Genomic DNA, 25,937 nt, shown 5'->3' on the forward strand with positions numbered 1-25,937 from the left:
TGGTAGGTACACAACTGTACTATGTTCATTGTGTTTCACTGCTGCAGTCATTACAATTGGGTTGAATCCCGAAGCTAAGGTTGGGAGGCTGGTGCTAAATAGGATTAGGAGAGGCTATGAGGCCCTGCAGAACTGCAGTGGCAAAGCCTGCCCAGGATTTAAAGTAGAGAGGTAAGTGAGTGCTTTGTAAAAGTGTGCACTGAACTCCAAGTTGCAGTCTCTAAGATGTCTTTGGTTGGTACGCCTCTGAGGAAGGCTGCTGAAGTGGCTGCTGCTCTGGTTGAATGTGGCCTAATGCCCTTAGGCACTGATTTGCCATGCTGTGAATAGAAGAAACGAATGCAGTGACCTATCCACTTTGAAACAGTCTGCTTTGAGTTAGCTTTCCTTGTGATCCTGCAGCATATGCCACTAGAAGTTGTTCAGTCTTTCTGAAAGCTTTGGTTCTGCCCAAGTAGAAGCGTAGCTGCTTGTGAATGTCCAAAGAATGCAGAAGTCTCTCACCCTTATTCTGTGGGTTTGGATAAAAGGTAGGCAAACTAATTGTTTGGTTAAGGGCCACAGTGGACACTACCTTAAGCATAAATATAGCGTTTGTCCTCAGAGAAACCCTGTCAGGATGGAAAATGATAAAAGGTTCCACAGCCATGAGTGCCTGTAACTCTGAGACTCGTCTAGTGGAGGTTACTGCTAGGAGCAGAGCTGTTTTCCAGGATAAGAATTTTATATCAGCTGCAGAGGCTGGCTCAAATGGAGGCAGTGTGAGTTTTTCCAAGACATAGTTGAGGTCCCATACAGGTATTGGCGCTCTCCTTGAAGGTCTTATGTTTTTGGCCCCTCTGAGGTACTGCCTTAGTAATGGATGAGAAAAAATAGGTGGTTCTATATTGTAATGAGCTGAAATGGCAGAGGCACGAATTTTAATTGATGAAAAGGAAAGGCCTTTATCCAGCATCTCAGTTAAGTATTGCAAAATCTGAGGAATATTTGGAACAATCATGTCAATACCTTGTGCCTGGTTCCAAGCACAGAATCTCTTCCATTTTTCTGCATAAGCTTTTCTGGTGCTAGGCCTCCTGGCCTCCAAAATAACATCCATCACTCCTTTAGAGAGAGGTGTGTGTTGAATGGCTACATTATCCGCCATGCTGCCAGGTTTAAGGTCCTGAGTTGGCAGTGCAGTATCTGACTGTCTTGTTGGGTCAATAAGTGAGGAATTTGAAGTAATGTCCGAGCTGGGCATTGAGACAAGCTCTTTAGGATTGGGTACCAGTGCTGGCGGGGCCAGTCTGGGGCAATCAGTATCATTTTTGTCTTCCCTTGTCTGACCTTGAGGAGAGGCAGAGGAGGAAAGGCATATACTGTTAGGTTTTTCCAGCTGAAAGATAGAGCATCCACTTTCCATGCTTGCTTGTGATATGCCCTTGTGCAGAATCTCTGTAGTTGGCAGTTGTGAGGGGAGGCAAATAGATCTATGTCCGGGCATCCCCAGTGCCTTGTTATCATGCTGAAGACTTGTGGATCCAATTTCCACTCATGGGGATCCATTAGGTTTCTGCTTAGTTTGTCTGCCAGAGCATTGATCCTTCCTGGCAGGAATTGTGCTTGCAGATGTACTTGGTAAGTCAATGCTGTGTCGCACAAGTTCATGGCTAGTCTGCAAAGGGGGTAGGAATGTGTGCCTCCCTGCTTGTTTATGTACCACATGACTGTAGTATTGTCCGTCTTTATCAGTAGTTGTCCTGGATGAAGTAGATCCTTGAAGGCTGTCAGGGCATTCTGAACAGCTAGCATCTCTTTTTGATTGACATGTAGATGCATTTGAATTGCGGACCATGTGCCCTGAATACATCTACCTGCCATATGGGCCCCCCAGGCAAAATCTGATGCATCTGTTGTCAATGTCTGCCTGGCTGTGGGTAAGGTGAATGGCTGTCCCGTGTTGTGGTGGCAGGCCTTTTCCCACCATCGAAACTCCTGTTGCAGGCAGGGAATGAGGGTAATTATTGTTTCCAGGCTGTGGCAATGTTGAGTCCAAACACTTTTTAGATACCATTGAAGTTTCCTCATATGCAGTCTTGCATATGGAATTAGCAGAATGCAGGATGCCATGAAGCCCAAAGCCTGCAGAATTTTTCTTGCAGATAACTGGGTCTTTGTTGCCAACATTTTGAAATAAGTAGTCAGGTGTCTGTGTTTGTCTGGCGTGAGATAAGCCATCTGGGCAGTTGTATTTCAGCTTGCACCCAGGAATATTATCTCTTGAGAGGGTACAAGTCTTGATTTCTTTTCGTTTACTGTGTACCCTACACCTGTTAGTAATATTTTTACAAACGCCAGATGCTGTAGTAGAATGTCCTTGTTCTCTGCTTGAATAAGGCAGTCGTCCAAGTAAGGATATATTTGTATTCCTCTTTGTCTGCAAAATGCAATTAATGGTGCCAGGCATTTTGTGAAAACCCTGGGCACAGTAGATAAGTCAAAGGGAAGTGCAGAGAATTGGTAGTGCATTGAGCCAGCTATAAATCTGTGGCATCTTCTACATGACTGTCTGATTGTGACATGTAGGTATGTCTCTTTTAGGTCTAAAGTCACAAGCCAAGCCTTCTTACCCAGCATGGGGAGAAGCTGCTGCAGAGTTAACATTTTGAATTTTGGAATATCCAGGAATGTGTTTAGGACAGACAGGTCCAGTATTGGTCTCCAGGCTTTGTCCTTTCAGGGCACCAAGAATAGCCTTGAGAAAAATCCTAGTCCATGCTCTTGCTGTGGTACTTGCTGAATGGCTCTCATGTCCATGAGGGATGAAAAGTACAGTTTTGTACCTACCATAAATGTAGATGTTCGAGTGCTAATACAGCTGCAGTCATAACAGATGGGTTTTCCTGCCGTCAGGCGGGTCCTCGGTCGGCCGAATTCCAAAGTCTAGGTCCGGCGTCGGTTCATAGGTTCATACTAGGCTATCTGCCCGAGGGCATTTACAAGCCTAGCCCATAGTTTTGTGGCTTACGCCACCCCTTTAGTATGGGGAACTATACCCATTATTTTGCTGTGCCTCTGTCGAGCAGTGACACTGAGGTAATCCCTTGGGTATATCTGCGATCTCCCATCCATTGGTCAAGATTTCTCTTGAACAAGGCCAGCGAGGTGCTCTGCCTCACATGTACCGGGATTTTGTTCCACAGCATTGGGAGTCTTTGGGTGATGAATCTATCCCTCCAGCACGTCCTATTAATAGCCGTGTCGAGGTTTAAGTCTCCCGCCCTTGTGGCTCTGATGGATCTAGATTTTTTGAGGTGAAGCATATTCATCAAATCTGGGTTTGACATGGCCTTGTATGTTAGGCAAAGGTCACCTCTGAGCAAGTGGTAAGCGACTGAATAGAGCTTGAGTTCTTTCAGTCGGGCAGCATAGGACAGATTTTTGAGACCCTTTATCCTTTTGGTGAGCAACTTTTGTGGCCTCTCCAGCTGCTGCAAGTGTCGGGTCAGATACAGTCCGAATGGGGCATTGTACTCAATCATTGGTCTGATGAATGATGAGTAAAGGGAGACTATGACCTCCCTTGATCTAGATGTGAATCCCTTCATGATAAGGTGGGCAATGTAAAAGGTCTTCCTAACTACTTTAGCTACATGGGTGTCGAATGACAGACTACTATCAACCTGGGTCCCCAGGTCCCTGATAACTTCTTCTGTGCTCAGTGGATTGCCACCTATTTGGTAGCTAGGGGTAACCTTGTTTTTCCCGAAGGGTATGACTATGCATTTTTTGGCATTTAACTTTAGGCCGTGGCTCTGGCACCAGTTATCCGTTTCTGTGAGACCCTTCTGAAGGATATCTGTGTCAGATGTGTTTTCTACTATGGCGCCCAGTTTGCAGTCATCTGCAAACTTTGTCAGCCATAACCCTCCTGTGTTTGCTTGTACTGGAAAAGTAGATGCCAAACAAGAGTGGGCCCAGGACTGAGCCCTGTGGGACACCACTTGTGACAGGCTTTGAGTCTGACATGGCGCCAGCAACTCTGACCCTGTGGGTTCTGTCACTCAGCCAGTTTGCAACCCATCTTGTGATGTATGGGTTAACATTTAAGCTGATGAGTTTTTCAATGATACCCGAGTGGGGTATTGTATCAAGGCCTTAGCCAGATCGAGGTAGGCTGTATGGACTGCCTTTCCTCATCAATGGCTTTGGTGACTGTTTGAAAAAGTCAACCAAGTTTAAAAGGCATGATCTGCCTTTGACAAAGCCAAACTGGGTTGGATCCAAAGTCTGCAAATTCCTATGTCTTTATTTATGAGGTCCATTATGATCCTCTCCATGGCTTTGCAGATAAGGCTTGTCAAGCTAATGGGCGGTAATTTCCAGGGTCGGTGGAGGCACCGCCTTTGTGAAGTGGGACCACAGTTGCAGTCGTCACTCCTGGATGCGTATCCAGAGGTAAGACTTTGATTAAACAGCTGTCCTAGCTGTGGGTTTAATTCCTCATTGAGTTCGTGGAGCACACAGCCGGGGACACCATCAGGTCCCATGGATGCTGTGTTTTTTGCTTTGGAGAGAGCAGTTCTCACTTGGGCGCTGGAGATGTTTGGGGGGCTGCAATCGTTTGGTATAGATATCTCTCCTTTTGGGGGGGAGAAGTTTGCACTGAACCTGTCAGCCAGTATGTTGGCAATGTCTGTAGGATCAGTAATCTTCACATCAGGGGTTGTTGTCACTTCTTCCCTGACGTCAGTGCGACAGGGGTATAAAAGAACCAGCCGACGCCATTTTCTTCAGTTTTTCTTGCGCCAGATGTCAGGTGCCCCCAGAAGGAAGGCACTACAAAAATGTATGTAATAATGCAATGCAATATAATCAAAACACAGTAGTTGCAAGCAAATACACCATAAATTAATACCCCAATCAGGTTGTATGAGAAGGTGTTAGCCAATAGGCCTGTCCCAAGAGGGGAAGGAGGGAGGGAAACCTGGACTGCAGCTGTATTAGCACTCGACCATCTACATTTATGGTAGGTACAAAACTGTACTATGTTCATCGTGCATACAGCTGCAGTCATAACAGATGGGTAGAATCCCAAAGCTAAAAAAGGGGTGGTAGGCACTAGGTGGAAAGTACAGTTTTGTACCTACCATAAATGTAGATGTCCGATAGATATGCAACTGCAGTCATAACATATGGGGTTGTCCTGCCTCAGGCAGCCCTCGGTCGGCCGAATTCCAAAGTCTGGGTCTGGCGTCAGCTGGTGTCGTCTCCTCTCCGACGTCACAACGGCTGCAGTATAAAGGCATCGGCCGACGCCATCTTCTTCAGTGTTTCTTGCCCCAGATGCCAGGTGCCCTCATAGGAAGGCTAAATTTGGTGAATGGATAAAAAATTCCAGACATGCACAACAGTAATAAACAGATACACCATAGGAGATACCCCCAGCTAATAGGAATAGGGGTAGGGACCCATAAAGAAGGTTGCAGAGGGGTAGGAGGGTGGGAAAATCCGACTGCAGTTGCATATCTATCAGACATCTACATTTATGGTAGGTACAAAACTGTACTATGTCCTTCAAGAATGCAACTGCAGTCATAACATATGGGTTGAATACCATAGCCAAACTGGGGGTGGATGGAACTAAGAGAGGGATGGTGTAGCTAAAATGCCCTGCAGGACTGCCGAAGCAAAGCCTGCTCGGGATCTGGAGTATAAGGGCAGGTTGTAGTGCTTGGTAAATGTATGCACGGAGCTCCATGTAGCAGCCTCTAAAATGTCCTTTGTTGCCACTCCTCTTAGGAAAGCTGTGGAAGTGGCTATAGCTCTGGTGGAATGTGGCCTAATATTGGCTGGCACACCTTTTCCATGGAAAGAGTAGCAGAATCTGATGCAGTGTCCAATCCATTTTGAAATAGTTTGTTTGGAGATCGCTTTTCCTTGTACTCCAGCAGCATAGGCCACAAACAGTTGGTCAGACTTTCTGGTGGCCTTAGTTCTGTCCAGGTAGTAGCGTAGTTGCCTGTGTATGTCCAAAGTATGCAGCAGTTTCCCCCCCCCTATTTTGAGGATTGGGGAAGAAAGTAGGCAGGTGAATAGCTTGATTTAGAGACACCCTGAAAATAACTTTTGGCATGAATGTAGGATTGGTTCTTAGAGAAACTCTGTCCTGATGAAAAATGAGGAAGGGAGGCACTGCCATGAGTGCCTGTATCTCCGAGACTCTTCTTGCAGATGTGACTGCCAATAGAAAGACCGTTTTCCATGATAGAAATTGCATTTCTGAAGTTGCTGCTGGCTCAAAAGGAGGAATAGTTAATTTTTCCAAAACAAAATTGAGGTCCCATGCAGGTACTGGCTGCTTTCTAGGAGGTTTGATATTCTTTATCCCTCTTAGGAACTGTCTTAGCAAAGGATGTGAAAACAGTGGTGGGTCACAATTGTATTTTGCTGAGATTGCTGAGGCGTGAATCTTTATAGAAGAGTATGAGAGTCCAGTATGAAACATTTCTGCCAAGTATTCTAATATCTGAGGTATACTCAGTAATGTTGTGTCCTGACCCCTGTTGGCATTCCAGATGCTGAATCTCTTCCACTTGGCTGAATAGGTTTTTCTGGTGGAAGGTCTGCGTGCTTCCAGTAAGATCTCTTGAACTGTTTTGGAAAGAGAGTTAGCTGGAGGAGTTATGGTAACCTGCAGGTTGTCAGATGCAATGTTTTCAGGTTTTGATGGACCGTCCTGTAATTGTGTTGTGTTAGAAGCAGGGGCCATAGGGTCAGAGGCCACGGTCTGGTCCGAGTTATGCTCAACAGCAGTGGGTACCAGTGTTGCCTTGGCCAGTCTGGAGCTATCAAAATGCCTGTTGGTTTTTCTGCTTTGATCTTCAGTATCACCTTGGTCAACAGAGGTAGAGGAGGGAATGCATAAATTTTTAGGGAATTCCAACTGAAGGAGAGAGCATCCGTTTTCCAGGCTAGAGGATGGTGGGTCCTTGTGCAGAACTTTTCCAGGTGATGATTTAAGTGGGAAGCAAAGAGATCTACGTCCGGTCTTCCCCATGTCTTTGTTAGTTGTGAGAAAATGTGAGGATGCAGCATCCATTCGTGTGGATCCAAGAAATTTCTGCTCAGGTTGTCCGCCAGTACATTGTCCTTGCCTGGCACAAACTGGGATTGCAAATGTATCTTCAGACTCAGGGATTTTTCCCAGAGAAGCATTGTTAGTCTGCAGTGGGGATAAGAATGAGTGCCTCCCTGCTTGTTTATATACCACATGACAGTGGTGTTGTCTGTCCTTATTAGCAAATGTCCTTGTTGTAGTGATTTTTCGAAAGTCTCGATTGCATGTATCACTGCCAACATCTCTTTTTGGTTTATGTGCAGATGTCTTTCCTTTGGTGTCCATAGACCTTGAATGCCTCTGTCCTCCATGTGCGCCCCCCATCTATGATCTGAGGCGTCTGTTGTAATCATTTGACCTGCTTGAGGTCTGTTGAAAGACATGCCTTTGTTTAACTGACTTGCTTGAGCCCACCACAAAAATTCCTTTTGCAGACATGGAATAAGTGGGATTATGTCCTCTAGGCTTTGGCTGTGTTGGGACCATAAGCTTTTTAAATACCATTGCAGCTTTCTCATATGAAGTCTTGCCAAAGGTATAAGAAGAAAGCAAGATGCCATGAACCCCAGGGCCTGCAGGATTTTCCTTGCAGTCAGCTGGGAGAGTTTTGCTAAGCCTTTGAAGTACTCTGGTAACTGCTGTTGTTTTACCTCTGTGAGGTAGGCCATTTGAGTTTGTGTGTCCAGTTTGGCTCCTAGGAAAATAATCTGTTGGGATGGCAGTAGTCTTGACTTCTGAATGTTGGATGTGGATCCCATGTTGAATGTGTATCCCAAGGCCTGCAGTAGTTGAATGACATAGTCCAAGTTTGCTTTTAAGGTTTGTTTGTTGTCTGCTTGTATGAGGCAGTCGTCCAGGTAGGGGTATATTTGAATCCCCTGGAGTCTGCAGTGTGCCACTACTGATGCCAGGCATTTCGTGAACACTCTGGGCGCAGTAGATAAAACAAACGGCAATGCTGAGAATTGATAATGCTCCGTTCCTGCAAGAAATCTGAGGTATCTTCTGCAGCTTTGTCTGACTGGGACATGCAGGTATGCCTCCTTGAGGTCCAGAGTGACCAGCCAAGAGCCCTTGCCCAGCATGGGAAGGAGTTGCTGCAGCGTCAGCATTTTGAACTTTGGCACAATAAGAAAAGTATTTAGAGTTGACAAGTCCAGTATAGGTCTCCATTTGTTTTCTTTTCTTGGAACAACGAACAGTCTTGAATAAAATCCCTGGCCTTGTTCCTGAGGAGGAACCCTTTCTATTGCTTTTATACTTAACAGCTTTGAAACTTGAGTGAGTGCCTCTGCCCTTTGATGATGTGGCAGGTTTGGCATGCCTTGTCTTATTGGTAAAGTATGGAAGTGGAATCTGTAACCCTTGTCTATTAAATTCAGAATCCAGTTGTCCTTGGTTAAGATATGCCAGTTTTTTGAGAATAAGGATAATTTTCCGCCCAAAGGTGCTTCTCTTTGAGCCTTTGTAGGCGGTATGAAAGTCAAGTCATTGTGATTGTCCTTGTGGTGCAGCTGGGCTGTCTGCGCCACTTCTTGGATTTGTAGGTTGCCATTGGCGGCCCCTGTAGGATCCTCGGTATTGCCCTCTACCTCGGGCACGCCTGCTTTTTCCCCTTTGAAACTTGTCAGAGCCTGGGAAGGACCAATTCTTTGAAGGCCAGTTTCTGCTGAATCTGGGTGGCTGAACCTGAAGGAAATCCTTGACTGTCTGTACTGACTTAGCTTTTTCCTCAATGGATTTCAACACATCTTGTGCATTAGCACCAAAAAGCGTCTGTTTTTCCAGAGGTGCATCAAGTAACTTTACTTTAACATGGTCAGGCAAAGACTGATCTTTTAACCAAGCATGTCTACGTATCACAGCCCCAGTCATAGCTGCCCTACATGAAGCTTGCAATGTATCATAACCACACTGAAGAAAATGGTTGTTAACCTGCTGAGTGTTATGTATATGTTCCTGCAATGCCTTTCTATCAATAGGCTCAGGAGAGGCTAACCTTTTCTGTAAATCATCCAGTAAAAAATCCTGGTACTGAAACATGTGAAAAAGGCAGTTAAGTGACCTCATGGCAAGGGTGGTAGAGGTATAAACTTTTTTACCCCATCTCTCCAGGGACCTAGCTTCCCTGTCCGCTGGCAGTGGATTTTTGGCAGAGGAAGTAGCCACTCCCTTGGGGCCCTGTGAAATAGTTTCTAGATCCACAGAGTGGACCTTAAAGAGATGCTTGTGAGTGTCAGGGACCCTATAATATCTGTCTGGCTTGACAGGAGCAGGGGGGAGAGAATCAGGGTAAGCACTGGAGTCACAGAAAACATCATCCAAAACATCCATAACTGGAGGAATAGCTAATGGTCTGTGCTGGGGAAGCTTGAGGAAGGTACGCAGCCTTTTCCTGGAATCAGAGAATTCCTGACCCTGCCATTTAAAATGTTCCCTCATAGAGTGCAGGACTTCACCAAACGAGAAATCCTCTGGAGGGGAGGCAGAGGGAATGGATTCCTCAGCATCAGAGTCCTCGTAGGCCTGGAAGGATTCTTCTTGGGTATCAGAATGCTCAGAATCCCCAGAGGCTTCATCTGAAGAGAGGTTGTCAGCCTGCTCAGTTCTGGGCCTTTTCTCTGCAGGTGCCTGAGAACCTCTGTCTGGATGAGGCTGAGACCCCCTGATAAGAGAAATAAGATCTGCAGCAAAAGACATGATCTGTTTATCAGAAGAAGGGGCCTGAGCAGCAGGTTTAGGATGGGCCTTGGCCTGGCTGGCGGCCTTAGCACATGCAAGGGCCTTTATGGACATGGATACAGGAGGCCTAGCAGCCCCACGTGCAGGAGTAACCCTGTCTACAGAAATGGTGTCGGGTAGATCCAGAACTTCGGTTTCCGGAGGAAAATCAACAACCGGCACCAGAGAGATCTCCGAGAACGAAGGTCGTGTTAACGCTGTGTCGTCGGCCTGGAGCGGTTGAATTACCGCTTCCGAAGGGACCAAAGCACTAGCGGAGGGTTTAGGAGTTGCATCGGTGGTGGACACGGGCCGAGGATGTCGGTCCCAGTCTTTTCGTTTTTTGGCAGATTGAGTTGTTGGTTGATCCGACGGCATGATATATGCGAAAGATTCACCGAAAAAGTGTTCAGCGAATTCTGCCCGGCGCCTGAGAGTGCGCTTATTAAAGCAAGCACAGGCAGCACAGGCCGAGACGTCGTGGTCTGGGCCCAGGCAAGGAAGGCAGTAAGAATGGAAGTCCTTATGAGGTATTTGTTTACCACAAGACAAACATTTAGTTATGTACTCACCATAACTTCAGATGTTTGGGATCCATCTCGCCTACATTCTGACTGATGGGTTCGGAGCCGATCCCTCGGCTCCGACTCGGCACGCTTATGCTACAGAGCGAGGCCTCTAATTGGCTGAGCTATCTTTATCCCAGGATGCACCACCAGTAATCCCCCAGATCTTGTTTGTCCGCATTCATGCACACATGCACAGCTTGTTTATATAACATTGTTAGATGTTTCAAGATGAAACAACAGGATTCGGACCTTCTGATATCCTCTGATCTCCAAGGAAGGGGGAAGGAGGGTGGGTTATTAGGAATGTAGGCGAGATGAATCCCAAACATCTGAAGTTATGGTGAGTACATAACTAAAAGATGTTATGTGATCCTACCTCGCCTACATTCTGACTGATGGGACAGCGTCCCTAGCACCTAAATCCCGGGTGGCTCATTGGAAAACACTCCTGAGCACTGTGGAACCAAATGAAGCTCGTCCTCTAGATGCCACATCTAATTTGTAGTGAGAAATGAAGGTGTGCGGGGAAGGCCATGCAGCCGCAGCACAAATGTCACCAATAGCAAGCTTAGAATGAAATGCTACCGAAGTAGCCATAGCCCTTGTAGAATGAGCCTTGACAGAGGTGGTAAGCTCTTTGTTAGAATAAATATAAGCTTGAGTAATACAGTCCCTGATCCATTTGGCAATAGTGACCTTTGTGACAGCGTTGCCCAATTTGTTTCCTGCAAAGGATACAAACAACTGATCTGTTTTCCTTGATTGTTTGGTCCAATCTAAATAAAAACGTAACTGTCTGTGGACATCTAGTGTGTGGAAAATAAACTCTGCTTTATTGGAGTATTTTGGGAAAAAAACTGGAAGCTCTAACGACTGTTGCAAGCATAAAGTAGAACAGACTTTAGGAACAAAAGAAGGATTTGGTCTGAGGGACACCCTGTCTGTATGAAAAACCAAGTACGGGGGTTTCACTGACAAAGCTTGAAGTTCTGAAACCCTTCTGGCTGAAGTAATCGCCACTAGAAAGGCTGTCTTCCATGATAGAAACTTTAGATCACAGGTAGTTGCCGGTTCAAAGGGAAAAGAAGTCAAGGCACGTAATACTATATCGAGATCCCATGGAGGTGCAGGATGAGAACGGAGGTCTTAATAGAGCAGCACCTTTCAAGAAGGTCTTACACAACCTGTTGCTCATTAAAGGTGGGTCTATGGATTCATGAAAATTAGAAATCGCTGCCAATTGTACTTTGATGGTAGAAACTGAAGAGCCTTGATTGAAAAGAGAGGTCAGGAATTTGAGTACTTCTGCCACGGGAGTAGAAATGGGGTCCAGGCCCCGGAGTTGAGCCCAAATAGCAAACCTTTTCCATTTGCTAGAATACAGTTTCTTCGTAGCAGACTTGTGGGCTGAAGATAATATGTGCACCACATCTGGATAAAGTGCATGTCTCCTGACTATCGTCGGAAGAGGAGGAGCCAGGCCGTCAATTTTAAGGTGTGTAGGGACTGGTGTAGTAGTCCCGACTGATGAATCAGTAGGTCTGGGACCTGGTCCAGGAACCATGGACCTTCCAGAGCATGTTTCCGAAGATAGGGAAACCACACTTGACGAGGCCAGTAAGGAGCAATTAAGATCATCTTGCTCCCTAAGAGAGATGCCTTTTGAATCACCCTGGGGAGGAGAGGAACTGGAGGGAAGGCATAAAGGAGGCCGGTGGGCCAAGGATGGACTAATGCGTCCATGGGGCTCTTCCCCAGAGCCGGGGTTAGGGAGAAAAATTCTTTGCAATTCGCATTCAGAGGAGTCGCGAAGAGGTCGCAACACGGAACTCCCCATTCGCTGAAAATTTGCCTTGTAACTGTCATATTCAGAGACCATTTGTGAGGAGAGAGGATGGTTCTGCTCAACCTGTCGGCTATGACATTGGACTTGCCCGGTGTGTGAGTAGCCACTAGGAAGCGTTTGGTCGAGACTGCCCATTCCCAAACTCTCATCGCTTCTCTGCAAAGAGGATAGGATCTGGTCCCTCCCTGTTTGTTCAGGTACCAGACAACTGACATGTTGTCTGAGTGAACAGCAATTACGCCCTGAGGGAGGTAATCGTGAAGGGCTTGAAGGGACAGGAGTACTGCCCTCATTTCTAGGATGTTGATGTGGAGAGGGGTCTCTTCCGGGTGCCATTTGCCTTGGACTGACCTGCCCAGGGAATGTCCCCCCCACCCCATCTGGGAGGCGTCCGTGGTCAAAGTGGCTGCCGGAGGAGGAAGAACAAAGGGTCGTCCCTGATCCAAATTGGAGGACACTAGCCACCAGCGAAGGTCCCGTTTGCAAGATTCTGTGATCCATATAAGATGATTGAGAGGGAGTTCCTGAAAGGACCACTGAGTTGAAAGAAGCCACTGGAGGATTCTCATGTGTAACCTTGCCAAGGGAACTAGCAGAACTGTGGCAGACATCGATCCCAATAGCTCTAGGACCATTCTGGCTGGGGCTTTGGACCTGGGGAGTAAGGCTCGAACCTGATTTTGAATGGTCTGAATTCTGTCTGCAGGTAGATAGACCCGCATCTGGTTTGAATCTATCCCTACCCCTATGAATCTTATTCTTTGAGATGGCAACACAGACTTTGGCCAATTGAAGGTGATTCAAGGGAATTGCCCAGTGATATTGTGGCTTGCAGGCTCCGTAGAAGTAGATGCTTGGAGGTGGCAGTTAGGAGCCAGTCGTCTAGATGGAAACACCTGGAATCCTAGACTTCTCAGGTGAGCAGTCACTACTGCCAAGCATTTGGTGAACACCCTGGGGGCTGTGGTGAGACCAAAGGGCAGCGCGGAACTGAAAATGACTGCCTCCTAGGCTGAAGCGCAAGTGTCTCCTGGACGTTTGATGTATTCTGATATGATAATACGCGTCCTTGAGGTCTATGGAGCACATCCAAACACCTTTCTCCAACAATGGGAGAATGGTTTGTAAAGTGACCATTGAACTTGGACTTCTTGACTGAACGGTTTAGGTTGCTTAGGTCCAAAATGGGCCTCAAGTCCCCGGTCTTTTTTGGCACCAAAAAGAATCTTGAGTAAGTCCCTAATCCGATCTGGTCTGCGGGACGGTTGGATGACTCCTTTGCAGCAGCTTTGAAATTTCTGAGGCTGCGGTATCCCGTTGACTGGGTGGCGGGACGGGATTTTTGGACTGAAGGGGGCAACAGAATGGGATGGAGTAACCCGGCGATAATTGAAGCACCCATCTGTCCTGAGTGATCCCTTCCCAGGCCTTCAGGTGCTTGAGCGACCCCGACTGGCTCGGAGCAGCACAGTCGGGCAATCCCTCAGGGACTATGAAAAGCTGAAGAGCCACGAAAGGACTCGCGGTCTCCAGTGTTGCGAGGGCCTCTGCCGCCTCTGGGACGGCGTCTTCCTGATGAATTTCCTCCTCCTCTGCCTCTGGAGGGGAACCTTCCTGCTGAGAGGGGTAAGACTTCTGAGATCTACGGAACCACATCTTCCCTCCTCTTTTAGCCTTGGAATAAGGCCGAAAGGGAGTGGAAAATCGTGCCCCTACGGCAGTCAGAGTCTTACCCTCCTGTTCACAGCGGGTAAGTGTGTCTTTTACCTTGGGCCCAAACAGGGAGGACCCATCAAAGGGGGCGTCGGCAAATGAAGACTTGAAGGCATCCGCGAAATTACACAGGCGGAGCCAGGCTTGTCTCCGTAGAGCAATGCCTGTACCCGCCGCTCTACTCGCCCCTTCGCGCATCTGAAATGAGCCTCATGGACGAGTTCGAAATGGACGACATTGTAGCCAGCTGAGATCCAACCATCTGGGCCAGCTCCTCAGGCAGGTTACCTAAGAGGGTATCGGACAGCTCCTTAATCAGATCCCTCTGAAATCTCGTAAAGTGCGTCAGGTAGTTCAAAGACCTCAGAGTAAAGGCCGCTGAACTAAGGGTGCGCTTACCGTACCGATCCATGCTCCTAGACTCCTTATTAGCAAGATGGACGGACGTAGAAGCCTCTGCTACATCTTGCTGGGTAGCAGATGCCACCACCATAGCATCCACAGCCACACCTTTCGTAAGGAACTCTCTGTCCGGGGGCGCCAAGAGAAATTTGTTTGGACGAGCGGGCACCGGTTCCACAGAGTCCGGGTGTTCCCACGCCTTTCGACAGATCAAATCCAAGAGCTCGTCGAAGGGCGGAGACACCCAGGAGGCAGAGGGCTGAGCCCCGAAGGCCTTCAGGAACACCGACTCATCAGCAGAGGGAGGTTTGGACTGCCAGCCGCCTCGTTGTTTTAGGGCTTCCAGGATGTCTGCAACGGAGACATCATCCGAGGACGACTTGGAGGACCCCTCTGCATCATCGAGATCGGTGTCAGATGTCAAAGACTCGTCAGGGGAGTCAACGTGCTTCCTCTTGCACGTTCTCTTCCTGGGAGGTTCTTCCGAAGAGGCTTCAGAAGGACCTCCAGAAGGGGGAGAAACCCCAGCGGGGGTAACCTGAGGCCCAGGGGCTCCGCTGTCTACGGACAGGGGGACTGCCAACGACCTAGTCTCCAAATGTAGGGAAGGAGCTGGGGAAACTGTGGAGGTAGCCAATGAAGATTTGGCTAAAGCACTCCTCATAGCCCTGAAGGCGGGACCACCAGAATCCTGGGAGGGTCCCCCCTCCGTGGCCACGACAGTGGACGGTACTCCCGCCGCCGGCGCACCAAGTGGGAGACTTGGGACCGAAAGCATCAATCCCAAGCCTCCCCAGGGCCGAGGAAGAAGTTCGCGCACTGAACTCCGACCCAAGAGCCGGAGTCGGAGCAAGGGTCGGGCCTGACCCTAACACCTCCAATGGTTCCACCAGCACCTGCTCCAACTGTGCCGAAGCTGTTGGAGGAGGAAGTACAGTAGGAGTGGACCATCGGCTCGAAGCCAAATGGGCTGGAGCCGAAACCATCTTTTGGAACACCGGAGACTGGAAGAGTCGAAGGAGCACCCTGTCGATGTCCGAATCAGACATCTTGGATGATCTCGAGGATATCGATCGGGCCCGAACCGATTTCTCCATCGGCTCCGAAGGGCTCGGGGACCGGCTCCGAAATGACTCAACAATTATCGGCTCCGAGGAAACCTTCAAGGAAATTTCCCTCTGTGCCAATAAGGACTTCGGCTCCGAGGGGGAAGTGTCTGAGCCGATGACCCTTATCGGCTCCAATATCAGTGGAGCCGATGAGGGTGACCCGCCTCTCGATGCCCCAGACCTCGGCTCCGAAACCAGTGGAGTCGAGGCTGGAGGCATCGAGGCAGACCGTTCCTACCTCGGCTCCGAAGTCCGTGGAGCCGATGGAGAAGTCTGCTTAGTTTTCTTAGCCGTCGGTTCCCACTGACTGGTCGGAGCCGGCGCTTTCCTCTTTTTAGAAGGAGACGGAGAGGAAGATAAAGCCTCCTCGAAGGAAGGCTTGATTAATCCTTTGAGGATTAATTTGTTTTTCCTCTCCTGCAGGACTCTGGAGGAAAACGTATGGCATACACTGCACGATTCCTGCAGATGTTTAGCGCCAAGACAATAGACGCACGAGGAGTGGTCGTCTGTTATGGACATTTTGAAGCCACACCTCGTGCACTTTTTAAACCCGGAGGGTTTATGTTCTTTAGACATAATCCTACAAAAAACAGACAACAGTAAACTTAAGGGTTTGACACACAGGAACAAATATGTATGCCAAGAAAGACTGAAGAAGATGGCGTCGGCCGATGCCTTTATACTCCAGCCGTTCTGACGTCGGAGAGGAGGCGACACCAGCCGACACCGGACCCAGACTTTGGAATTCGGCCGACCGAGGGCTGCCTGAGGCAGGACAACCCCATATGTTATGACTGCAGTTGCATTCTTGAAGGACATTTAGGAGGAGCCAGGATGCCCTGCAAGACTGCAGTGGCAAAGCCTGCTCTAGTTTTGAGTATAATGGTAGGTGGTAGTGCTTGGAGAAGGTATGCACATAACTCCAAGTGGCTGCTTCCAAAATATCTTTGGTAGGAACTCCTCTGAGGAAAGCTGAAGAGGTAGCTGTGGCCCTTGTGGAGTGAGGTCTGATGCCTGCAGGTACAGTTTTATCATGAAAAGAGTAACAAAAGCGTATGCAGTGGGCTATCCATTTTGAGATTGTCTGTTTGGAAATTGGCTTCCCTTGAGCTCCTATAGCATAGGACACAAAGAGTTGTTCTGATTTTCTGAAAGGCTTTGTTCTGTCCAAATAATAGCGCAGCTATCTGTGGATGTCCAAGGAATGTAGTAGTCTCTCCCCTTTGTTTTGAAGATTAGGGTAAAAGGTAGGTAAGTGGATAGCCTGATTCAAAGCTACCCTGGATACCACCTTTGGCATAAAGGATGCGTTGGTTCGTAAGGAAACTCTGTCCTGATGGAAAATGATGAAAGGCTGCACAGCCATGAGGGCTTGTAGTTCGGATACCCTGCGAACTGAGGTGATAGCCAGAAGGAAGGCTGTTTTCCAGGACAAATATTGCAAATCTGTTGAGGCAGCTGGCTCAAAAGGAGGCAAGGTCAGCTTTTCTAGAATGAAATTGAGGTCCCAAACAGGTATTGGTCGTTTCTTTGGGGGTTTTATATTCTTAGCCCCTCTGAGGAACTGTCTTAAGAGGGGGTGAGAGAATAAAGGTGGAACAGTGTTGTATTCTGCAGAAATGGCTGAGGCATGGATTTTGATGGAGGAGAATGAAAGTCCACTGCTTAGCAGCTCAGCTGGATACTGTAATATTTGAGGTAAATTCAGTTTTCCAGTATTTTGCCCCTTTTTCTCATTCCAGACACAAAACCGTTTCCATTTTGCGGAGTAAGCTTTTCTAGTAGACGGTCTTCTGGCCTCCAAAATGACATCCTGCACCTCCTTGGAGAGTAGGGTCTGTTGTGAAGTTAAGGAATCTTCCATGCGGCCAGACTGAGTGTTTTCAGCTGACTGTGAAGAGTTTTGAAGCTGTGCTGAGTCAGAAGAAGAGGCATTAGAGGTAGGGTCCATGGTGGGGAATGCGTCAGGCTCCTCAGGAGTGGGTACCAGTGCTGTCTTGGCCAGTCTGGAACAATGAGAATCATCTTTGGTCTGTCTGCTCTGGTTTCTGATAGAACTTTGGGCAGCAGAGGAAGAGGTGGAAAGGCATAAACTGTCATTGTTGTCCAACTGAAAGAGAGAGCGTCCACTCTCCAGGCCTGTGGATGAAAAGTCCTTGAGCAGAATTTTGTCAATTGGTGATTTTTGTGGGAGGAAAAGAGATCTATGTCTGGCCTTCCCCATGCTTGCATTATCTCTGTAAAAACTTGAGGATGCAACTTCCATTCGTGTGGATCTGTCATATTTCTGCTTAGGTTGTCTGCCAGCGTGTTTTTCTTGCCTGGCAAGCACTGTGCTTGAAGTTCGATTTGTAATTCCAGAGCCATGTCCCAAAGTGACATGGCCAGTCTGCATAGGGGGTATGAATGGGTTCTTCCCTGTTTGTTTATGTACCACATTACTGTGGTGTTGTCTGTCCTTATCAATAGTTGACCTGGATGCAGAAGGTCTTTGAAAGCTATAATAGCATTTATTACTGCTAGCATTTCCTTTTGATTGATGTGAAGGTGCTTTTCTTTTTGGGACCATTTGCCCTGAATGCACCGATCTGTCATGTGCGCCCCCCAGGCGTAGTCCGAGGCGTCTGTTGTGATGACTTGATTTGCTTGAGGCTGGCAGAATGGAAGACCTGTATTTGTTTGGCATGCTTGAGCCCACCACAGAAATTCCTTTTGAAGACATGTAATTAGTGGTATTATTGTTTCCAAACTGTGGCTGTGTTGAGACCATAGGTTTTTTAGTTACCATTGAAGTTTCCTCATATGCAGCTTTGCACACGGGATTAGTAGGATGCAAGATGCCATGAATCCCAGAGCCTGCAGGATTTTCCTTGCAGTCAGCCTGGTGAAATTTGCTAGTTTTCTGAAGTAGTTAGTTGCCCCTGTTTCTCTGGCGTGAGGTAGGCCATCTGGGTGTTTGTGTCCAAGTTGGCACCCAGGAAAATTATTTTCTGAGAGGGTATTGGCCTTGATTTCTTTTTGTTGACTGTGTATCCCAGAGAATTCAACAACATTATTACAAAAGCCAGATGATTCAGAAGTATGTGCTTGCTGTCCGCTTGGATCAGGCAATCGTCCAAATATGGGTATACTTGTATCCCTTGAAGTCTGCAGTAGGCAACTACTGATGCCAGGCATTTCGTGAATACTCTGGGCGCAGTAGATAAGCCAAAGGGCAATGCAGAGAACTGATAATGGGTTGAACCTGCAAGAAATCTGAGGTATCTTCTGCAATTTTGTCTGACTGGGACATGCAGGTATGCCTCCTTGAGGTCCAATGTTACCAGCCAAGACTCCTTGCCCAGCATGGGAAGAAGCTGCTGTAACGTGAGCATCCTGAATTTTGGCACAAGTAAAAATGTGTTTAGGATGGATAGGTCCAAAAATAGGTCTCCAATCTTTTCCCATCCTTGGTACCAGGAATAGTCTGGAATAAAAACCTTGACTTTGTTCTTGAGTAGGTACCTCTTGAATAGCTTTCATGTCCAGAGATCTGAAATTTGTCTTTGTGCCTCTGCCCTTTGATTGTGTGGCAGGTTTGGCATGCCTCTCATTTTTGGAAGGGTGTGAAAATGGAATCTGTAGCCTCTGTTTATAATGTCCAGGATCCATTTGTCTTTTGTGACAATATGCCAATTTTTCGAAAATAATGCCAGTTTTCCGCCTAAGGGTGCTGCCATTTGAGCCTTGCTTGGAATGCAAAGGGGAAAGTCATTGGGTTTGCTTTCTGAATAGCTGCGAACTATCCTCACCACCTCTCTGTGTAGGAGCTTGCCATTGTCTGCCTCTAAACGATCCTTGAGATTGCCCTCTGCCCCTCGGGCGCCTGCATCTACCTCTTTGGGGTCTGTCCGTGGCTGGAAAGGACCAATTCTTGGAAGGCCTATTTCTACTGAAACGTGGAGGTTGTACCTGTAGAAAATCTTTCACTATTTGCATTGATGTAGCCTTTTCTTCCATTTACTTTAATACCTCCTCAGCTTTAACACCAAATAATACATCCTTTTGTAGAGGGGCATCTAGTAATTTAGCTTTGACATGATCTGGTAAGGTTTGCTCCTTGAGTCAGGCATGTCTACGTATGACTGATCCTGTAACAGCAGCTCTACATGAGGCCTCTAGAGCATCAAAACCACATTGCAAGGTATGTTTACCCACTTGTTCTGCACTATGTATCAAATCCTGCAACTCCTTCAAGTCTGGTTTTTCAGGTTGTGACATTTTGCTTCTCAACTGTGATAACAGAAACTGTTGGTACTTTAACATATGGAATTGGCAGTTTAATGCCCTCATGGTTAAGGTGGCCGAGGTGTATACTTTTTTCCCCACCTTTCGAAAGATCTGGAATCTCTCTCGGACGGTAATGGATTTTTAGCAGTGGAGGCCTTAATTCCCTTGGGGCCCTGTGAAATAGTTTCTGGGTCAGCCGCATGGCTTTTGTATAAAAATTGGTGTTAGTCAGGAACACGGTAGTAACTGTCAGGCTTGACTGGGGCTGGAGGTAGAGAGTCTGGGTTAAGGCAGGCCTCCGAATACACATCATCTAGTATGTCTAAGACAGGAGGTATAGCCAGAGGCCTGTGCTGAGGTAGCAAGAGAAAATCCCTAAGCCTTTTCTTGGAGTCTGAGTACTCTTGGCCTTCCCAGTGGAAGTGTTCCCTCAAGGTATGCAAGGTTTCCCCAAATGAGTAATCCTCTGGTGGGGAAACAGAGGGAATGGACTCCTCTGCATCAGAATCTTCAAAAGGGGAGTAAGAATGTTCCTGTTCATCAGAGTGCTCTGAAATAATGGAGGCCTGGACAGAGGAGGGGAATTCTTCCTCCACTATGGGCCTTTTGACCGGGGGGGGGGGGGGGTTTGAGAACCCCTGATAAGAGTAATTAAAACCTCAGCCATTTTAAGCATCTGCTTTTTAGACATGGGGCCTGGAGAAGGGCCCTGTGTAGCTGGTCTCTTAGAATGTATGGCTGCTCTAGACATAGTGAAAGCCTTAATGGAAAAAGAAGAGGAAGGTCTGAAGACACCTTGAGAGGAGGTAGACCTATCTACATTTTGAGTTTCACCACCAAGAGTGGCTTCGGTATCTGTAGTCGGGGTGTGGGCCGAGAAGCCTGTGACCTCGGGCACAGTAGACACCGCCAATGAAGTGTCGTCGGTAGGCAGGGGTTGCGTAGGTGCCTCACCGAGAACCGGACCACCTGTAGTCGGCTTTGGCGTGGTGTCGGTAGAGGCCGCGGACCTCGTGTGTTGGTCCTTATCTTTGCGGTTTTTAGACAAAACTGGAGTCGGAGTATCCGACGACATAATGTAGTTAAATTTTTTACCAAAATAGTGCTGGGCGAACTCCGCCCGACGCTTAATGGTGCGTTTGTTGAAAGTAGCACAAAAACGACAGACCGAGACGTCGTGGTCTGGGCCTAAGCAAGAAATGCAGAGGGAATGAAAATCCTTATGCGGTATTTGCTTCCCACATGAAATACAATTATTAACTGTCTGACATCGGTCTGAGGCAAGAAAAGTTTCCCCAACGGGGTACTTAGCTTTCAAGAAGACTTCGGTTGCAAAATTTTCGTAATTTCAGGAGCTGGCTGACCGGCACTTGCGAACTGCTTCTGCTTTGGGCACTGTGCGGCAAGAAAGACTGAAGAAAATGGCGTTGGCTGGTTCTTTTATACCCCTGTCGCACTGACGTCAGGGAAGAAGCGACGACAACAGGCGCCGGACCTAGACTTTGGAATTCGGCCGACCGAGGACCCGCCTGATGGCAGGAGAATCCATCTGTTATGACTGCAGCTGTATGCACGATGAACATCTTGTTTTTGTGCCTCTGCCCATTGATTGCTTGGCAGGTCTGGCATACCGTTTGGCCTTGGCAGGGTGTGAAAGTGGAACCTGTAGCCTTGTGATACGATATTTAAGACCCATTTGTCCTGGGTGATCATGTGCCAATTTTGTGAAAAACGTGCTAGTATTCCCCCCAAAGGAGCTGCCAGAAGATAAGTGCTTGGTGCTGGCAGGGGAAAGTCATTGAGACTGTTTCCTGTATGGCTGTGATTTTTCCTCTCCGCTTTTGGAGGTAGAAGCACCCCATTGTTTAGGCCTGTATGAGCCTTGGGGCTGTGATCTGCCTCTGGGGCATCTTTATCTGCCTCTTTATGGCCTGTCTGACACTGGAAAGGACCAATTCCTGTTAAATCTGGGAGGCTGTACCTGTAAGAAATCCTTCACTGTATGCATAGATTTAGCTTTGTCCTCCATTTTCTTCAACACCTCTTCTGCTTTAACACCAAACAAGGTATCGTGCTGTAATGGAGCATCTAATAGTTACGCTTTAACATGATCGGGCAGATTCTGTTCTTTTAACCAAGCATGCCTCCTAATGACAGAACCTGTAACAGCGGCACTGCAGGAGACCTCCAGAGAATCAAAACCACATTGCAAAGTATGCTTTCCCACTTGTTCAGCTGCATGCAATAAATCCTGCATTTCTTTTTCTGCACATTCTGAATTTGTCAATATTTTCTGTTTATGCAGTGACATAAGATATTGCTGATATTTAAGCATATGAAACTGACAATTTTAAAGCTCTTACAGCCAAGGTAGCAGCAGTACAAATCTTTTTCCCCCATCTGTCCAGGGCCCTTGAATCCCTATCAGAGGGGATAGGGTTTTTTGCAGTGGAAGCCTTGACCCCTTTGGGACCCTGAGAGATAGTTTCTGGGTCAGCAGCAGGGTTTTTATAAAGAAATTTATGTCAATCAGGAACCCTATAGTATCTGTCTGGCTTAACAGGAGCTGGTGGTAGAGAGTCAGGAGACAGGCTGGACTCTGAAAATACATCATCTACAATGTCTAAAACAGGAGGAATAGCAAGGGGTCTGTGCTGAGGTAATAAAAGGAAATCTCTGAGCCTTTTCTTGGATTCTGAGTAATCTTGGCTCACCCAGTGGAAATGCTCCCTCATAGTATGCAGGGTCTCCCCAAAAGAATAATCCTCAGGAGGAGAGGCTGAAGGGATAGATTCTTCAGCATCAAAATCCTCAAAGGGAGGAAGAGAATATTCCTGTTCAGAAGAGGAATCAGAGGAAATGGAAACTTGATCTGAAGATTCATATTCTATCTCTTGCCTAGGCCTCTTATCAGGAGGGGGATGGGAACCCCTGATCAAAGTAATTAAGTCTTTGGCCATTTTAAGCATCTGTTTTTTAGGCATGGAGGCCTGTCCAGGAGAATGCTGTGCTTGTTTCTTTGTCTTTAGAGCTGCTTTAGTCTTTGGCTTTGCAGCTGAAGTTGGTTTCACATACAACTGTGTAGGCCTGAAAACGCACTCAAAAGCCGATGCCTGCTCAGCGGCTCTGGACCCATCTGAGGGAATAGTTTCTGAGTGTCGAATACCTTGAGTTTCCAGCGGCCTAGTCGGCTCCACGTGGGAGTCAGAAGCGGCCTGTGGCTCTGAGGTAGTGGGTGTCAGGGGCTGCAAAAGCACCTCACAGCGAACCGGCGACAGGCCTAGCGGAAGCCTTGTCAGTTTTGGATCTCGGATGCCTGTCCTTTTCTTTTGTGCTTTTTATAATCTCCGGTAGTCGGCTGTTCCGACGGCATTATATAATTGAATCTTCTGCCAAAGTAATGAAATGCAAAATCGCACCGGCGCTTAATAGTGCATTGGTTAAATCTAGCACAAAACCGACAACTAGCAACGTCGTGGTCAGGGCATAGGCAAGGAATACAGTAAGAATGAAAATCCTTATGAGGTATTTGCTTCCCACAAGAAATACAATTATTAACTTTTTCTGACATCGGTCTGGAGCAAGAAAAAAGTTTCCCCAACGGGGTACTTAGCTTTAATGAAGACTTCAGATCTGAAATTCGAATTTGGAAATCTCAGGAGTTGGCCGACCGGCACTTGCGAACTGCTTTTGCTTTGGGCACCGCGCGGCAAGAAAGACTGACGAAAATGGTGTTGGCTGCATTTTTTATACCCCTGGCGCACTGACATCAGGGAGGAGGCAACAGCAACCGACGCCGGACGTAGACTTTGGAACTCAGGTCAACTGCAGATAGCCTGCCAGCAGGATAACCCAATTGTAATGACTGCAACAGTGAAACACGATGAACATCAGCTAGTACCTGCTTCTAGAGGAACATCCAGTGGAGACTGGACAGCTAAAGAATCTGGTTGAGATTTCCCGGCCTTATGCTTCTCAAGCGGTATTAACTCAAGGTTAAACGATTCTGCCATGGTACCCTGGGCTGTCTAAGCTGCTGATTTTCAAAATAAATGGTCAAGGAAGAAAAACGGCTTCTGAGTGTCTTGGGCACAAATGAATTACGGACACTACAAGAGGTACAGTCATGAGAAGTGCCCAAACAAAAGACACTGCTCATGACAATCCTTATGGGGAATCTGCATCTCACACTGACATTTTCCCTTCTTGGATGGCAAATTCTAGGATTTAATATAAAATACAAGGCCAAGAAAAGCAAAAAAAAAAAAAAAAGTGGCAGTTATCTGGTGTTGCTAAATGTTCATTACAGCATTCAAACAAACTGGCGGCAAAAGAGGTTCTAGGTAGTTGAATCCGTTGTGTCCTTTTCCTGCCCTACATTCTGTGTGGGGAGCATAAATGTGATGTACAAGATTTTTTTAGGCTTTTTCATACTGGTTGTCAGCTCTGCCCAGGGTGGAACATCCCTTCTATAAATACTGCAACAGTGATACTGAAGGATATTTCATGATACAGAATGCTTCTGAAATATCTTCAGTTTCCAGCCATAAGGGACAAGTATGCTAAGTACAACTTAATAGTACAGCAGGACGACAAATGAGTAGCCTGTAAGTTTTAAGATGAAGATTCATCTTATAATGACAGTTTTTACACTATACCAAAATATTCAATGAACACACATTTCAATTACAGATTTGACAAAAGAATACAAATTGTACTCTACATGCAACGATGTGACATGCACAGAACACATTCCGTATTTTACAAAGCATTTTTGCAAATTAATGTGGAAGCATGCACATTTAAATGCTTAAATTCTCCATAAAGTCAATTTTATGATGCAATGAGCTTGCTACGATCTTCTGTATTAATCTAATACTGTGCAGTTAACCAACATATCCACAGAATCTGAAAGGCAAGCATAAATTAAGTTGTATGACTGAAAGCACTGCCCAAGTTAAATTAAGTTCTATTTTTAGCAAGAATTAATGACAAATCAAAATTTAAATTTAATAGCATGAATAATAAAAAAGATGCAATGCACTTTGAAAAGTGAATCATACACAAAAGTAGCATTCAATCCATTTTTGGTTAACATCACATCTCAACAACAAGGGAAGCTGGCAATACAGATCATACAAATCAGTTATACAGCCATGCACAACTAAAGCTAGGATGCAACAAAGACTGCCAGTTACTCACTTGAACAATCTCATCCTCCTGTTGTTGGATGGGGAGAGATTCTGTTTCTAAAGAAGCTTGTTGTTTCTGCAGATCAACCAAAAGGTACAAAGTAGTAAAGGTTCATTGTCATATCACACATACACTGAATACACTATGTACTTTGGTGCTGCTACCATAAAACAGAAGTTTCAAAGACAGACACTGAAGAATAAAGTATTAAAGCATTAGCTGAAAGGAAACGACTAAGGGATAACACAGAAAGCAAAATTCACAAAGCACAGCTGATCCTAAAAAGCTTCCTACTTAAAAGCCCAATTACATTTGACATTATGAACATTATTAGCCACACATACCACCAACTTCAGCTGACTAATTTGGCAACTGTACCACATTTATGGTTCATAGGTAGGTACTAGACTACTGGCCCTAGGGCCTATATAAGCCTAGCCAAAAGGTACCCTGCCTTTCACCACCCAAGAAAATTTTCCTGTGTCCCTGTCGAGCAGAGCCACAGAAGTGATCCCCTGGGTAAATTTCCTATTTCCCATCCAATCATATAGGTTCATAGGTAGGTACTAGGCTATTTGTCTCTAGGGCCTATATAAGCCTAGAAAACATACATCTTTGATCAGTTAAGCACTTTCTAGTGGTGGGAAATAAACCTTGCTATGCCAGAATGTTCTATCTAGTCAATTTTCTGGAATGTGACCAAAAATAAATAATCAGACTACCTACATACCTCTCAACTGTCCAGATTTTTACCTCATATTTTTTGTCTGTTCCTCAAAATTTGTGGTTTTCTGGCAAATCACTGATAAATAAAGTAGTTAAATAATGACAAAAGTACAGTTTTGTACCTACCATAAATGTAGATGTCCGATAGACATGCAACTGCAGTCATAACATGTGGGTTGTCCTGCCTCAGGCAGCCCTCGGTCGGCCGGATTCCAAAGTCTGGGTCCGACGTCGGCTGATGTCGCATTTCTCTCAGACGTCAGAGCGGCTGGAGTACATAAGCA

At 46.6% G+C, this 25,937-nt stretch overlaps 1 protein-coding gene across 1 annotated transcript in view; it reads right to left on the reverse strand.

Moving 5' to 3' along the window:
* Positions 1-25,937, reverse strand: part of LOC122809125 — a 3,089,885-nt gene that overhangs the window by 1,873,351 nt on the left and 1,190,597 nt on the right. The window contains exon 5 of the mRNA XM_044080384.1: positions 24,937-25,002. Within this exon, the coding sequence (XP_043936319.1) occupies positions 24,937-25,002 (66 nt within the window). The remainder of the gene's footprint in view (positions 1-24,936; positions 25,003-25,937) is intronic.

The sequence above is a fragment of the Protopterus annectens genome, chromosome 8.part0 (genome assembly GCF_019279795.1).
Source record: "Protopterus annectens isolate FY-2018-M chromosome 8.part0, PAN1.0, whole genome shotgun sequence".
Classification (NCBI taxonomy): domain Eukaryota; kingdom Metazoa; phylum Chordata; order Ceratodontiformes; family Protopteridae; genus Protopterus; species Protopterus annectens.